This window comes from Phoca vitulina, unplaced genomic scaffold (genome assembly GCF_004348235.1).
Source record: "Phoca vitulina isolate PV1807 unplaced genomic scaffold, GSC_HSeal_1.0 scaffold66, whole genome shotgun sequence".
NCBI lineage: Eukaryota > Metazoa > Chordata > Mammalia > Carnivora > Phocidae > Phoca > Phoca vitulina.
Window position 1 is genome coordinate 4,322,210 of NW_022589769.1, and position 16,948 is coordinate 4,339,157.

General features: G+C 44.4%; 2 protein-coding genes across 7 annotated transcripts in view; both read right to left on the minus strand.

Moving 5' to 3' along the window:
- The window catches only part of TXNDC11 (thioredoxin domain containing 11), a 58,705-nt gene extending 47,335 nt beyond the window's left edge, over positions 1-11,370 (minus strand). Inside the window, exons 1-3 of one of the 4 annotated variants that reach the window (XM_032392152.1) lie at positions 11,035-11,370; positions 4,632-4,848; positions 930-1,027 (exon numbers count right to left, since the gene is read on the minus strand). In XM_032392152.1, coding sequence (XP_032248043.1) covers positions 930-1,027; positions 4,632-4,848; positions 11,035-11,288 — 569 coding nt within the window. In that variant the 5' untranslated portion in view covers positions 11,289-11,370. Of the gene's footprint in view, positions 1-929; positions 4,109-4,631; positions 4,849-11,034 lie in introns of those variants that run through there. The other 3 variants (XM_032392153.1, XM_032392154.1, XM_032392155.1) reach the window with 3 other exon arrangements.
- Positions 11,371-15,234: 3,864 nt separating this feature from the next.
- ZC3H7A (zinc finger CCCH-type containing 7A) overlaps positions 15,235-16,948 on the minus strand; it is a 33,751-nt gene continuing 32,037 nt past the window's right edge. For all 3 annotated transcript variants that reach the window (XM_032392184.1, XM_032392182.1, XM_032392183.1), the window contains one exon: positions 15,235-16,150. In XM_032392184.1, coding sequence (XP_032248075.1) covers positions 15,961-16,150 — 190 coding nt within the window. In that variant the 3' untranslated portion in view covers positions 15,235-15,960. The remainder of the gene's footprint in view (positions 16,151-16,948) is intronic.

A 16,948-nucleotide genomic window follows, 5' to 3' on the forward strand; every position in this document is an offset into this window, starting at 1 on the left:
CCACAAATGATAGTTTGATGTTTCTTATAAATCCTCACTGATTAAAGCCTAGGAAGTTCAGAGGGAGGGAAAAAATAAAGCATAAAAAGTAAAGTTCCTACTAATCAAACATTCTTTACCCATTTTACCTTCATTAACAAACTTCAAGCCAATTACACTGAACAAAGTCAAAATCTCATCTGTCTCCAAAATTCTTCAAGACCGATTTTAGACATTACTTAACACTCACAGCAACGTCTGGGCAGTATTCCAAAATCAAACACCAATATTTCTGCAGCATAATAAATAAACTGGCTCCTTAAGTGGGATAAAGACCAAAGGCAGCCTCTTGTTACTTCAGGCTAGATAAATGCATACGGGAACAAAATTTACGAAAACTTTTCAGGTCTTCAAAGCTCCTTGGGTTTCAGGATTATGGGCATAGGACCGGGGACTCATAGTAACTTTCTTCCCAGCTGAAAAGGTGCTAAGATTCCCTCCTGCTTATGTATGTTGCCAGGTGACAGGATAAGGACCTTTGTGTATTTTCAGACGATAAAGTACTTCAGGATGTCTGAAATGTACAGCCGCACAATAGGGCCGCTAGCACTACCAAAAACAATGCCATACACTACGTAATGGTATGAAAAAAATGTTCACACAAGCAAGAAAAAGCAGTTTAGGAAATACTATTACTACACAATCCCATTTTTTTATTTTGGAAAAAAAAAAAAGAGGGTGGATATGTATAGTCAGAGGACGATATAAATCAAAACACATAATGATTATGTATGGCTGATTAAATATCCAGATCCTCTTATTTATTTTTGCTTATCTGTATTTTTTGCTTATCTGTACTTTCTCAATTTCCTACAGTGAATATCTAATACTTTTAAACAGAAAAAAAATTCACTTTGGAACGTAACTGGAATTAGAAAACTAATTCTTACCTCCGATGATACAGATATATCACAGGGAAATAAAAGAAATGCTTCTGTTTTCTGCATTTCCCCTGGTTCCACCAACAGTTAATTGCCACAAACAACACCTGCAGAGCCAAAAAAGGTTTCAAATGACTATGAATAACAACTGAAAAATTACCAAGATTTTAAAGATAAAAATCATAGAAATGGAACTATTCCTCTCCAAAACAGAAAGTGAGAAAAAAATTATCTCCGGTATTCAAAGAAGGTCATCATCTACCACCACAAAAAAAAAAGACAGACTTTCATCTATGGTGTCTAGCTAGGACTCTAGTATTTTACTAGTATTTTACAGTCTAGTCCAAGAGGGAAATGATTTGCTTTGAATTCTAAAGTGAATGAGCACCAGTGAGCTTTTTCTAAGCATGATTACACTAAAACTCAATGGAAGGATATCTTGACAGTCAAACCGAGCATGGGAGAAGGAAAAAAAATGTTAGCTGCAAATAAAACGTCACAAATATCAAAACCCATTTTTAACAACTACATTAAAAACCAGTAAGAATAAGATAATTAAAGCTATGCTCTAAAATGTAGTATTAAGCAGCAAAAATACAAATTAAACACATATTTATAGGTAGATGCTAAGGTATTTCAGGAGAAGTGTCACTGTGTCTCCAATCTACTTGGAAAAGTACCCCAAAGAAGATGGGTTCATAGATTAGAGCAGGGTTTCTCAACTTCAGCACTACTGCTATTTTGGCCTTCCACTGGTAGGAGGCTTTCTGTATGTGTGTCTTTGTTGAGGGGCAGTCCTACACACTGGTTGTAGGGTTTAGCAGTATTCTTGGCCTGTACCCACTACATGCCAGCAGCTTCCCCCCCTCAATAGTGATCCCCAAAAATAGCTCCAAATGCTGCCGAAAGTCCCCTGGGGGAGAAAATTTCCTCTAGGTGAGAACTACTGACTAGAGGAATAGTAAGAGAAATAAATACATGATCAAATAAGCAAAATAAAATGTCATTAACAACATTTAACTGGCAATCATATATACAATTCCTTTACCTTTGCTATGTGAAGAAATTTTCATAGTAATATTGAAAAAATACGAAGATTACAAATGAAAAGTCACTTTTAGAGGCCTTCCTTACACGTCGTAAATAGCAATATTGCTCAAAACTTCGTGGAAGCTCTTTAGAGCTCCTTTTAGAGTCCATTTATGAGAAAGGAAAACAACGATATCTTTACTTAAAGGCGACATCTCATTTTTTTATTCAAAAATAGGGCACAATCTACCATGTTTGCTAATTTTACTAAAGCAATGTGGCTCAAACGATTTTTGCCTGTTTCCAAAAATAAACCCCCTCCTTTTCCCTAGTGAGAACACAGAATAATAAGCTCTCCATTTGGAAGGAGCTGGAAAAAACATTTGAAAAAAGCAGTGCCCATTAGCTGTGGATGGCACTATAACCTTCACCATTTGTCATGTGATCCTTAGCCAACCGCTCCACCATCCAAGTCTGAGGTCCTGCTTCCAAGCACAGGGACGCCAGGGCCAGTGTGCAGAGCTGTCATGAGAAACTGCACAGGGCCCAGCACACCAGAACGCCACTCCGAAAATCACTCAGAAGGACACCACTGCTTCAGCTCACAATACGGTAACAAGTAACTGACACCTGCCCTAAACACAGATTTCCTCCTCGTTCCCCACATGTTCTCTTAATTCAGAAAACTTGGGCAATGCCTGGGGAATGAAGTGGTGACTTCTTTTATGCTAACCTATCGCTTGCCTCCCAGCGCTCCATTAGAGTTCCTGCTTCCTCCCTGGAAGTGTCTGCCAGTTTGGTTATTATTACCTTTTTTTTTTTTTTAAGTTAGCTCTACTGCCCAATGTGAGGCTTGAACTCACGAACCTAAGATCAAGAGTCACATGCTTTACCAACTGAGCCAGCCTGGCGCCCCTATTATTAGTCATTTTTAAAGGGGGAGGGGGGTAAAGGGAGTACTGGGAACTGATCGATCCCATGGGTCCAAAGTCGGAACACAAAATCACAACCTCCTCAGAACCAGTGTCCCAGGCAATGAAGAGTTCTAATGAAGAGCTAGATTTAAACAGTACTTTGCACCACATTCAGGGATCTATAATGGTTCAAAAGGCTTTGCTAGGTTGGGCAGAAAGCCTCACCAGCATTTATAACATTGTTTCTAAGAAAAACCAACCCAGAGTTCCAAAGAAACTTCTGGAACTCAGCTGCCTGCATAAATTACCTCAGATGAGTGGTTCTCAGCAGCAGACTTTTAGAAATCTGTGCGATCTCTTCTGCTTGTTGCAGTGACTGGGAAGCTACAGGGCATGGGGTGGGCAGGCACTGTGGGAGACAGCCCACGATGGTCGAAACTGCGTTGCACAGGGAAGAGTTATCCCCAGCACCCCAGGGCAGTTTGAAATGTCCTGCCCAACAATGAGGCTGGAGAAAACCTGTCTGTTAGTAATCAAGCCCAGGACCTAATTCCATTTCATATGTGAATCCAAAGTATGGTTTTTGTATTCACCGAATTTCTTGGGAAGGCAACTCCTATGTAAACCCAAGGCAAAAATTACTTTGTTTGGTTCCAGCCTTTACCAAGAGCTGTTTACCGCTTAGGAAACTCGAATCAGTGAGAGCAGTGTCCCCACGGTACCTGAGTCTCTAACACAACACACCTTTACCAGTCTGACACCAACAGTTCTCCATAAAGGGACCAGGACCTATTTTGCCCCAGCATTTACATCCTGAAACACACATGACCTGATTGTGTTACTTTTGTTTCCCCCACCTTTATAATTAGTAGATTAGCTCTTTTGCAATTTAATGTGTAGGGAAGTTTTATCATCTATGAATTCCTTTTCAGGACAGCAAAAGACACCTCATAAAATATTTGTTTTATAAAAGGCAACTGGGATCCACTGGGTTGAAAACCACTGCCATATAGATGACTCATTTGCGCAGCCCTTTGGTCTAGCACAAAGGTTAACCTTCATTAAGTATTTGTCGCATATAGTTCTGGTCCAAGTATTTTTATTTTTTTATTTTTACTTTTATTTATTTATTTATTTATTTGGTCCAAGTATTTTTAAAAGGTCAGTATGTTACATTGTAGTCATGACATATAAATCTGTCTTACAGCAGGGCACCTGGCTGGCTTAGTCTGACTCTTGGTTTCGGCTCAGGCCATGATCTCAGGCTGGTAAGATCCAGCCCTGCATCGGGGTCCATGCTGGGCATGGAACCTGCTTAAGATTCTCTCTCTGCCCCTCCCTACTTACCCCAACCCCATGCACATGCACACGCACGCGTGTGCTCTCTCTCTCAAATAAATAATGTGAATATTAAAAAAAAAGAAAAGAAAAAGAAAATAACTCATGGACAAGTATCCAATGGATATTCAACTAGGCTTTTCAGCATTGAAACCAAACAGCATGGCACCCTGAGATGAACACTGACCTGCATCACAAGGAAACACAGCTCAGTGTTTCCCTCTCCTGCTCCCTCTCCTGCCTCTAACCAACTATGACCCTCACCATCAGAAATCCTTTTTCTTTATAGAAGGCATTACAATTTTTTAAAGTAAGGCTCCTGGCCTTCACCCTGGCTCAGTCAGCCAGCTGGGTAAGGGGTCTCTCTGGGAACAACCAGCCCGGCACACAGGGCTGAGTCATCCATTTGCAGGCTGAGTGTTAGCATTACCTGGTCTGAAAGCTGACCCGCTGCTTGCTCAATCTCTGACCTGGCGGCAATGGACTGGCCACACCACGGAGCGTAGAAGAACAACAGCACCACCTCTGAGTCCCGGCGAACATGCTCTGCGTAGTCCAGCTGCCCCTGGAAGAGGTCAAGCACCGGAGACCTCGAGGAGAAAAAGCTGACAGGTGGCTTTGCTGGTATTATCACATCTTTTGCTCGACTACAAAAGAGCAAACACAAACATGATTGCTAAGTTTATCTTCTTCTAAAAACAGTTTTCTGTGGAGGGAGATCGAAGCTTAAGAGAAAAATCCCTTGAGTAAGAACATGGAGTTCCTAAAACATCACCCTGGAGTAAAAAATATGCTGTGCTAAGGCAATATTTAGCTGAGAGAATGCAAGATGACCAATATGCTGAAAACGACTCTCTAACACTGTCTCCCCAGGTGTGGGGTGGGAAGGCAGCAGAGAGCAAAGGAGAAGGAGGTCTTAGAATAATCCCTATTCTTGCCTCCCACACCCAACACACTCCTCCCTCACCTCTCTGCAGCCTGGCTCACCAAAGGAGCCACTGATTTCCAGGGCTTCAGAACAGCCAGCGAGCTTACTCAGAACTAAGGAGAGGGAGCTCTCGTGGCTACCACTAATAAGATTTCTATGGGAAATTCTTACCATGGACTCAACTCTGAGAAAACATTATGTTTATGAGCTGGAGTTGACCTGTACTTATCCAGGGCATTCAGGAAAAAGTAATAAATAATAATGTAGTTTCTCCAGATACATATATTGGGAAGCCACTAAAATGGAGTGGGGAGGCCAGAAGGGGGAGCCAGCACCTCTCCCTGTCAATTACAGGAAAAAATGATCAATTAGACTCCAACAGGAGAATCCTCAACAGGAAAAGAATTACAAGCCCCAACAGGAAAAGATGTAACAACTCCTACAAAAAGACTGACTACTCCAGCAATCAGCCATTGAAAAACTGTCATCCCCCCAAACTCTTGCTTCTCTCCAATGGACTTTCACTCACAACAACCCCTCCCATCTTCCCCTTTCTCCATAAAATAATGTTGTTCTCCTTTGTCTGTGGGATTTGCCTATGATTTGCCATAGCTTGCATGTCCTGGATTGCAGTTCTCTGCTATTTCTGAATAAACCCATTTTTCTGGTAAAATAACTGACTGTTTAATTTTTAAGGTTAACAATATCATGATCCAAAGGTTAATAAAGATGAATAACAAAGTATCAGCCCATTTTAACTGGAAAACAGTCTTCCTGAGTACCTGAAGTTCCCAAAAGGGAGAGATCAAGAGAAGACAGAAAAGAATGAACAAGTGGTCTGAAGTCACAGAGCTGCCACTATTTTTCCCATCAAGACAAAATATCTTGGCTGAGGCTGCATCCCACCAGGTGAAAGGAGCTTAATGAACACCTTGAGCTGTTCACACATCTGCACTAACATGGCATAAAACCAATACAGTGGTTTAGCCTAGAAACCAACAGAATTAAAAAAGAGACCCTAGAAAATATTCAATTAACCCAAAAGGCAGAAAACGACCAAGGAAGGAACAAACACCAGAAGGTACAAATGGAAAACAAATAGCCAGAAGGTAGGATTATACCCAACAATATCAAATATTAAATATGTAATTAAATATTACATTAAATATAAAAGGACTAAACCACCCAATTAAGAGGAAGAGAATGCCAGACTAGATAATGAAGCAAGACCTACCAAATGCTGTCTAAAAGAGACCCATTTTAAACATAAAGACATAGGATGAAAGCATAGGATGGGAAAAGATAAATTATCTAAATAGTAAGCATAAAGAAGCTGGAGTAACTCATTAAGTGAAAGAATAAACTGGGGTATATTCTTACAATTAAATGTTACTCAACAATAAAAGAACTGATACATACCATAACTGGATGAATCTCAAAATAATTACACTGAAGAAGTCAGACACTAAAGAATACATATAACATGAATGCATTATATAAAATTCCAAAACTAATCTATAACAAAATAATCACACCAGTGACTATCTAGAGTGGGGAGTGGGGCAGGGACACTGACTGCAGAGTACGGGTACTGAGGAAACTTTCTGGGGAGAAGGAAACATTCTCTATCTTGACTGAAAGGATGGAGGTGGTTAAATTTATCAAAAGTAATTAATCTGGGGGCGCCTGGGTGGCTCAGTCGTTAAGCATCTGCCTTCGGCTCAGGTCATGATCCCAGGGTCCTGGGATCGAGCCCCACATTGGGCTCCCTGCTCAGCAGGAAGCCTGCTTCTCCCTCTCCCACTCCCCCTGCTTGTGTTCCCTCTCTCGCTGTGTCTCTCTCTGTCAAATAAATAAATAAAATCTTTAAAAAAAAAAAAAAGTAATTAATCTGTACATGTAAAATGTGTAATTTTACTGAAAACAAAATATACCACCATGAAGCTGATGAGAAAAACATCTTGGCTGGTGTGTCTCCTCCTCTGACAACTCTACCCAAAGTAGGAGACCTCATTTTTTTCTCTTAGCTCCCTGTTGGTTGCCTTTATACCCCTCACCACAATCAGTAACTTACTTCTTTTACTGATTACCTATTTACTCTACCACATCATTAACTCCCTGAAGGCAAGAACCCTATTTTTTTCACTGTTAGAGCCTCACTGTTTATGGTGCCTGGTCCTCTGAAGTTCGATAATTTGTGAAACGAACAAACCGACCCTCCTACCTCACCTGAACATATGCAAAGGCAAATTAAATATAAACCCACAGAGATAGACATAATTAAGAACACTCAGAATAAAAGTGTCAGAGGCTCATTTGCTTTACTAGGCATGATCCTAAGGGCCACATCATTATGTTCTATGTTCACATATGTGTTCAAACTAACTTGATAATCTGGCTTCTCAGAATACAGCAAGGTAGCAGGAAGGAAGAACAAGAAGGAAAGTGTGCCGGCTCTGAGATGCCCAGCAGACAGAAAGATATTTAGAACCAAAAAGGAAAACCTAAACACCCAAGACCCTACCTCCTCTAAGAGCCTTGGGTCATTTAGCATAAAGGAAAGAATCCCACGCCCTCCTCTGCATCTAGAAGGTGTTAGCTTCCTGAATTAAGACAGGTTTAAATCTATTACTTCCCTATTTTTAACCAAAAATTATTAATATCATAAAGAAGTGGTATTAAAAGAACAAATCTCCTATTTATTCACTCAAACTACCATTTTAACCCCACAATCAGGGAGCTTTGTCTATGTAAAAGTTCTCCAGAACCTGAAAAACTCAGTCACTTACACAATAATTTAAAAAAAATGTTCACTGAGCAAATGTTAGTATGCTTCAGAAACCACACTGCAGGCACGCAGGCTACAGCTGAAAGCACGAAAATGTTCTCAAGGGAGGCGACACACAACCGAACACGTATGCAACAAACAAAAACCCACAAAAGGATCACTGCTAGGTGGAGAATTTAACAGGGTGATGGGACAGGGGATCTTTTAAGCCGAGACCTGAATGACAGGCAGCCATGCAAAGAGATGAAGAAGGCCCTGCGTGACACGTTATCAAAAGCTCCAAAACTCCCCTCTTTCGAGATGATTCTTCTACTAGTCAAACTGCATGCTGAGTGTTAAATAACACAATCTGAGGGAAAATGTAGGTCTGTGACAGCCAAACAAAGGATAATAATCCACTCAGTATTACTGCTCTGCGTGTTCAGAGCGGTTCCTAAAGTACACCAGCCAGATAAAATACGTGGCCCATGGAAAAGCAAACATTAACCAGGGAAGACAAACATCTGCCTCTGCTCCACCAGAAACATTCACAAGTTTCCATTTAACTCTTAAAACTTGCTACAAGTTTTTGAGAAACTCTACCTAGATCAAAGATTTCCTGCAAATTTGAAGGCTCAGTCTCAGGTTCGAAAAACTCAAGAGCTGGTTGCAAGCAAAAACGGCGGGTTGCAACTCCCAATTTTTCTATGAAACGCACACGTTACACCTCCTTCTGAAGAGGATCTGAAGCAGCTTTGAAATCACAAAATGCAAGAAAGGAAAATGAATATATGCACACACATACATATATAGATACAGACACACAACTTTTTCCCTCCAAAATCAGGGTGAAAGGAAAGGGAGTAGGATGCAGTCAAGGAGACTCAATGAATAGAAAGGCAGGTAAAATAAAGATTAAAGGCCCAAAAATGCACAATTATTGTGTTTCCACCCCAAATCAACCTTTTTTATATTATCTGGTTTGAACTCAGCTAAGCAACCAACACTGAGGAGGGCTGTCCCTTATTTTAGGCCTGGTGCTATTAATAAAAATAAAATTTTGAAAAAAATCCTACTTTCTCATAAGCTTCTGTCCTCATTAATGCAACAATCTTAAAAGTAAAATAGAAAAACGGGGTCAGAAATGTTCGAGTCTATAACAGTATCATGACACCATTCAATCAAACAAGACTCTAAAAAATCAAGTTCAGTCTATTAAAAGACTCTCCAGATTTGCCAGTGGCACAGAAAGAAGAGGGACAGGCAAGCGGCCATTCACTGGCTCACTCCTATTCCGAAGCAGGTAGGGATCTTGCTCTGCCTGCCACAATAACTGGATTTACACTCTTCCTTCTTCCCCAAATCTCAAAGGACTTTCTTAGCTTTTTAAAGTCATGTTCTTTCAGAAAAAACATGAAGCATTATTTCTATGGACGAACGGATGTCAGTAAGTTCCCCACCCCTGGAGCTGCGGGGGGCGGGGGGGGGGGTGTCGGGGACAGACACGGACACACACAACGGACCTCTCTTCCTAAATTGAACCCAAAGACATCTTGCAATTCCACGTTGTAAAATACTTCATGTATTTTTCTTTGCGCAAGATAAAGAGCAAGGTTAAGAGCCTAGTACCTTTGATAAAGAGCAAGGTTAAGAGCCTAGTACCTAACAATAAAGGATTCAAATTCCAGCTCAGCCACTTAATAGGTGGGTGTGATTTGGGGCAAGTTTTGTAACATGACCAAAGCTCAACTCCTTCATCTATAACCTGGAAGGATAAGAGTACATCCAGACTTTATTGGGGATTGAGCCTTTACTGGGTCCATACTAGGCTCTCAGATGATGTATTAAAGGAATAAATGCACTGATGTAAGTAAGCTGCAGTGCTCAAGCAAGCAGTTTTGTTCCCCAGGGGGCACTTGGCAATGTCTGGAGACATTTTTGGTTGTCATATCTAGGGCTGTGTGCTATGGGTATTTAGTAGGTACAAGCCAGGGATACTGCTAAACACTCTACCATGGACAGGACAGCCCCTCTGCCCAAGTGCCAAGGATGAGCAACCCTGCTGGTACTTGGCAAATATCAGTAACAGTTATCATAATTTGTCCCCTTTCACTAAAATTCCCAAACCTCTGACACCTCTCTGACAACAGAGGCCACATACTATGCTTAACACACTCCGTAAAAATGTTCCAAGTTGAAATCTTCCTCTTGGCTAATATGCCAGTCAGTTGCAACAGAGACTTACAAATTGGGAGTCCGAGAAGATACACTGAGGACTTGGGAGACCAAAAGTACTCCTGAAATTTAAAGTACATTTTGTATCTGTGTACCTTCCCCAAAAGACACACAGTAACTTTAATTTTTTTCTTGTTCACTATGGTCCTGCCTACCCAGGCCTTCTTTTCAGCTACAGTAAAACAACAGCCCTGTCCAGACTTGGCCCTTGTTGCTCCCTCTACCTTGGACACTCTTCCCCCAAATCTTCCCAGGGCTGGCCCCTTCCTCCTCCCCGGGTGAGCTTCCTAGGTCTCGTGGTCACGAAGGCCTTTCTGCCCCACCCTCCTTCCTTCTATTCCCTGCAGAGCACTTACAGAAGCCCTTTAAAATTATATTAAGTTGTTTACTGCCTGTCCCACTGGAAAGGAGAGTGGGATTTTTATCTTGAACGCTCACCTGGGTGAGTGTTATCCACCGCAGCACGTGTGGATGAATAATCGTTAGATCGATGAGTGCACGAATTGTCGAAGGGGTCTGGGACTCTAACAGTTGTGAATCATTACACTCGCGGCATAAGGGAAACCCGATGGGGGTTAAATGAGGGTCCTACAGCCTGCGCAGAAGTGACAGGTGCGCCCCCCCCCAAGAAACCCCAACAGGTGACGAGCAGCTCAGAACGTGGCCCACTAACTTCGGTGCTAAAATGGGATGAAGGAAGGATCCCGAGCAGCCCCCGAAAACCTCGCCTGGCCCGCGGGGCAAGTGGCGGGCACGGCCGCAGGCTGAGCAGGGTCGGGTCCGTGGCTCCAGGCAAAGCCAGGCCTCACTTCCCCCGCGAAGGCCGCTCCAACCCCGGACCCTGCGGGCCCCGAGCCGGCCCTGCGCCGCCGGCCGGGGCCCCGGGGCTGCGGGCCGCCTCACCTGCAGGTAAACTTGAGGGCGACGAGCAGCGCGCAGCCGAGCGCCACGGCCCCGCAGAGCAGCTCGGGCCGCCGGCGCGCCATGAGGGAGGCGCCGCGCAGCCCGCGACGGAGCCGGCCCGCCGAGGACACTCCGGCCGGGGCCGGGCTGAGGGAGCCGGAGCCCGCGGGGCCGCCGCCGCCGCCACCCTCGTCCTCGGCGTCGTCGCTGCTGCTGCTGCTGTTGCCGCCGCCGCGGCCTCCGCATTCCGACATTACATGCTCCCTGTCGCCGGCTTTATACCGCCCCCGCCGCCGCTTCGGGCCCGAGGGCCCGGCCCGGCCCGTCGCTCCCCAATCCCGCAGCCCGCCGCGCCCGCTAACCCGGACCCTCCACGTCAGCCCCACCGCCGCCGCGACGCCCGCCCCCGCGCAGGCGACTCCGCCTCCGCCCACGGAGTCTGCGCGGACACCGGCCCCTCCCGGCGGCCCCGCCCCCCCGGTGATCCCGCCTCTCGTTCACGGAGTCTGCGCGGATGCCGACACCGCCTGACAGCCCCGCCCCCTCGGCGGGCCACGCCCCTCGCCCACGGAGCCTGCGCGAACAGCCTCCCGGCAGGCGCCCCTACGGCCGCCAGCTGTCGTCGCACAGGCTCCGCCCTCCGTCCGCGGAGTCTGCGCAGGCGCGGGTCGAGCGTCTGGCCAGTCCACGACGTGATCCTCCCAGCGCGGGATCTGGGAGCTCGGGCGTCCGGCAGTCGCCGCTTGGCCTACTGAGTTCTAAGTGCCATGATGATGATGGCATTCGTGCCCGCGAGTCCGTACAGGCCCCGGGGAACATAGGTGCCGTTAATTATCCCCGCTTAACCTTGGGAAAATAGGTGCAGGGACGAGAGGTGTCCAGGGTCCCGCAAGTGAGGCGGGCGGGAGAGGTCACTCGGCCTCGGTTTGCACGTCTGTAAAATGGAGGGTAATAGCAGTACCTCTCCCACAGGGTTGTTTTGAGGATAAATGAGGTGATTTACGGAAAGTGCCAGGCCCACAGTGAGATCTCACTAAATCTCAGTTACTGTAGTCTCCCAGCGTGCACGATCTGCATCAGTTAAGCGGCGTGTGCCCGAAAGCCTCATCTCCCACCACCTCGGCCCTTGGGGGAGGGTCTGTGCTGCTTGGACTCACCCCACAGATAGCAAGAAAAACCGAGGCTTGGAAAAGTCATTTGATTGAGGCCGCAAAGCTAGTAGGTGGGAAATTCACTCAAAGGTAGGCTGCCTGGGTGACCAGTGACCTACTGCTGACTCTCTCAAACATCTCTGACTCTAAATGTTAGGTCCTTTCTAAAGTTTTGTGATTATAAAAGACAAGTCAGTAAGGGATGAAATGCGGCGATTTGAGAGTGACAGAAGAGAATTGCTGCCATGAGGGAGAGGGACAAGTGTACCTGGGGCGAAGTGAAGTCCATACTTACACAGCTGCTGAGGCCGCAGGTGACTATGAATAATCAGAAAACTAGGCAAATAAAATTCTGAGGGAACCAGTGCAGTATGACTGCAGGCAAAAAACAAAACAAAAAGCTTGGGCTGGCGAGAACCAGAAGCTGAGACCTCACCTCTGCCCCAGGGCAGCTGGGTGAGCCTGGTGCCTGGCTTCCAGGGATGTAAGGTGTGGCTAGTGTTGGCTACCTTGCTAGGGAGCCATGGCATTCAGTGTGTCCACCACTGAGGCCCAGGACGTTGGTAGCTTATTTACACCTACCATTTTGCTAGTTGTTTTATAGCTCTCCTGTCCTTTTTTTTTTTTTAAAGATTTTATTTATTTATTTGAAAGAGAGAGACACAGTGAGAGAGGGAACACAAGCAGGGGGAGTGGGAGAGGGAGAAGCAGGTCCCGGGACTCCAGGATCATGACCTGAGCCGAAGGCAGTGGCTTAACCAACTGAGCCACCCAGGCACCCCTCTCCTGTCCTTTTTGTTCCTTCTTTATTCCCTTCGTTTGTATTAAGCGGATATTTGCTAGTATCCCATTAATTAATGATTTTAAACCTTTCTTTGGTTATATCCTTAGCAGTTGCTCTGGGGATCACTATATAGATTTTTTCCAGAATTTCTACTTCAGATTATACTACCTTAATTCCAGTAAGAGACGGAAGCTTCTCCAATATAGCTGTTTCCTCTTCCCGTTCCTGTGCTTTTACTTTTTCATCTATTATATTACAAACTCGGTAATACAGTGTTTTCATACTGTTTTATATAATCTTGTTTTTATAGACACCGAAAAAAAAAATGTATTTCTAGGTTTTTTAATATTAACCTTACTTTAGCATTTCTAGTCCCTCTTGATTTGTCTGTGTAGATCTGAGGTCACTGGTGTATTACTAAGGGAAACAAATATGGCCAAAGTCACCAGTCTCCATTCACTGTAGGTTGCCAGGACAGAATCCACCCTACACTTCTATAAGACACACCTGTCATTGGCACAGGCCTTTATAAGGTCCAAAGAACTTTTGCTGCCTGTGGGTTCTCTTTTAAGACCCACAATACCTTGTGGCAATGCAAGGTGACGTCTCATAGGCCAGGAAACCGCCCTGGATTTAAAAAGGCAGTTCATTTCTTCTTCTCTATCTAGACATTTTTGTGCTGCTCTGACACCAGAATGTACTTCTGAAACCGATTAAGTTCATTTCTGAACACACCAGGCCATCAGGGTCAGGCTACACTGCTCTTCAGGGTTCAGTCAGCCATAACTTGTCTACATCGACCCATATCTGAGCTTTCATAGCCACTTTTCACACCATGATCAAGTTGGTGGAGTCTGAGAAGCGGGCGGGGAGAGTATATGTTGAAATAATGCTCATTAACTTTTAAAGCTTCTAAGCATTTACTTAGCAAACAGGATATGCCTGACAAGGTACAGGTTGTCGGGTATTGGAGGAGGGAAGCCAACGCCCTGAGCCTGGGCAGTCTGGACAATGGTGGCTATGTTTCTTGGAGACCTTGTATCAGGACCCCAGAACTGGCTTTCCAGAACTTGCTATTCTTCCCTTGCAACAAATACAAGTCTATATTCTAATCTCTCCAGGCCAACTAAAGAGTGTTTGAGTTCTCGACCACTCACAGGATCTCAAGCTAAGTTTCTAGCGTGGATTCCAAAAGTTAAGACAACCGACTTTTTTATCTGTTAACTGAAACAGCACCAGAGACCACTTTTTACCATCTGCTTTTCTCCCTGGAAAAAAAGAAGTTTGGAAGAAAATACAACGATGAAAAAATGTAATGAGGGCCATCAGACTAGAGAGACCTGGTAGAAAAATAACACTACGAGTCTATTCTACAGAAAATGTCACCCATAACAAATTATCTATTTGGCAAATAAGATGCACTCCTAATGCATCCACCAAGTAAAACTGGTCCCAACTGCCTTCCCGCATGTGGAGGAAAAACAGAGTCTCTCCTGTCTTCAAGGAGTCACAGGCAGCCTCTGGTTCTTCTAGATGTTCTATTTGTCTCATCTCACTACCAGCAGCTATATCCTCCTCTCCACGGTGGCTGGACTCACATACAGGAACTAAGACCCTTTTCCGTTACCCCCCTAAACCCACTCATTCAAGGGCGTCACGAGGAAGTGACTTTGCGCGAGGGTTTGAAGGCTTGGCACATCACAGCCCAGCAGATCCCTGTCTTCCAAGCCCATCCACCACTCCCCCCGACCCCCATCCCCAACAAGGACACAGCACTGGTAACATCCTCAGGACATAGCAGCCCCCCACCCCACACCCTGCCGACAACTCTTCTTCCTAGGTCACCACGTCCCAGCCTCTGAAGCAGGTCAGGGTCCCAGAGGACAGCTTAGCTCTGTCTTTGTGTCTGCCAGCCATCCTGCCAACCAAAACAGCCCTACTGAGAGTGTTGTGCCAGTCATCTGTGGAAACCCATGGCCCACACCCTAGCTGGCTGTTTGTCTCCTTGCTACTCATGCATCTGAATGTAACACAGAAGAGCCCCAGAAGAGTTAACATGTCCCTGAACAAGAGAAGCTGCTTATCAACCCAAATCTGGGAGAGAGCAGGACAGTGAAAAGTCGTTATCATGTCTAATTTGCATACTATCACTAATTGCTTAAATAATGGCGTTAAAAAAAAAAATCAAACTTTGTGATTTTAGGGCCCAGTTTCAATAATTCTTTGGGGGGAGGGGAAGGACCACACCAAAAAATGAAAGACATCTATATATAAAATGTTTATTACAGGCAATATTGGTCCATACACTACACAATACCAACAGTACAAGTGTAATCTTTCAAAATCATCATTTAAACAGCAAAAGACCAAGAAATAAAATTTGAGTCAACTGATTATTTTTTCAAAATAGTGTCAATGCACATTATCCTTAGTTCCCTTATTATAGTGAAACATACAAATACAGAAAAATACCCCATTTAACATGTACTAGTGTTAAATGGTTATTTGGCTTAAAATCTGAGTTAAGAAAATCCTTTTTAGCAACCTACGTACAGATAAGTAGCAAACTTTATTATATTAAACAAATTTGTTCCATTTAAAACATGTGAAGAATTTCATCCATCATGTCTTCTGACCCCTAGTGCAAGTGTCTACTCTCTCTCCATGATGGTTCTTACCTGAAGGACCAACTCAAGGAGTCGTCTTAGACATAATCTTATCCTCTTCCCCAACACACTTCATCCAAAAGTCTGTTCAACAGATGGCAACAGGGCAGCGGTCACTTCGCCATTTGATGCCAATGGTGCCATGAGAGCATGGCCAGACCTGTTACACAGCGCGTTTTCCTACCTACTGTGGGTTGCTGCTCAGGAGGGACGATAGACGCCAATACAAGCAGAAAATCTGCAGCTCCTCTGCTACGTGCCTTAGAACACTTTCAATTTTTCTGGTCAATGCTTTGATTAGGTAACATACATAAAAGCCAGCATATTAGTTTAAATCTTTAAACAAAAAACTATATTTTCCAAAGTCATTATCATTTGGGGCGATTAAGTGATCTTTTCTTGCTTTGTTGAGCTTCATCTTTAGGGCATCCCTTCTTTCTTCCCATTCATGGAGTTCGGCATTCCCGTGTGCAAATTTACAGCCATTCCCTTCTGTGCAGGTGCCCTTCATATACCTGCAGGGCGAGTCAGCGTGGTGAGCGTCCCCAAGTTATTTATACAAACCCAAAAAGTGCACGCTTCACTAGCTTGGTGATTTGCATAAAACTTTTAGTTCAAAATCTTAAGCCTAGAAAAATGAACATTATATAGCCTTGACATCTACAATGGAAAAAAATAGCCCTTTTAAATGTATTTGGTGAGAAATACTGATTGATGGGGGGAGGAAAGACCGCGGTCCTTCCTGATGCAGGAGAAAGAAATCAGAAGTGACGCTACCTAAAAGATGTCTTCAATAGTTTGGGGTATCACGTGGATCTGAACTGGGAAATTACATACAGACAGTGATTTGACAAAATGAGGAGCAACTCAAAACTATCTGGTTTTTTTGCTAAAACATTTTCTAAGGCAACTTAAACAAAGGAGCGATAGTAACCTCTTCCTTTGACCTGAGTCGGTTCCATATATGCACTGGAACAGCCAGGATTCAGAGGCAGTTTCCGAACTGACGAGCACCCCTGCAGGGCACCTTGTGGTTGGCCACTCACCCCTGACAACTCAAAGACGGTTTGGGCAAATTGGAACAAACATACATCTCTCCTCGGTTATCTTAAGACATCTCAACCCCATACGGGCAGGCTAGTCAGTCTTTTCATGTAACCACAGAAGAGTGAAGAAACATCCAAGGAGCAACTAACGCTTCGAGCCCCAATCCAAGCACCCACTCTCAGACCTCATCACCGCCATAACCTCTGCCCACCGCCAGGATGATGGAGCGAGTCATGTGACCTCAGCACTCCCCACGCGGGAGCTTA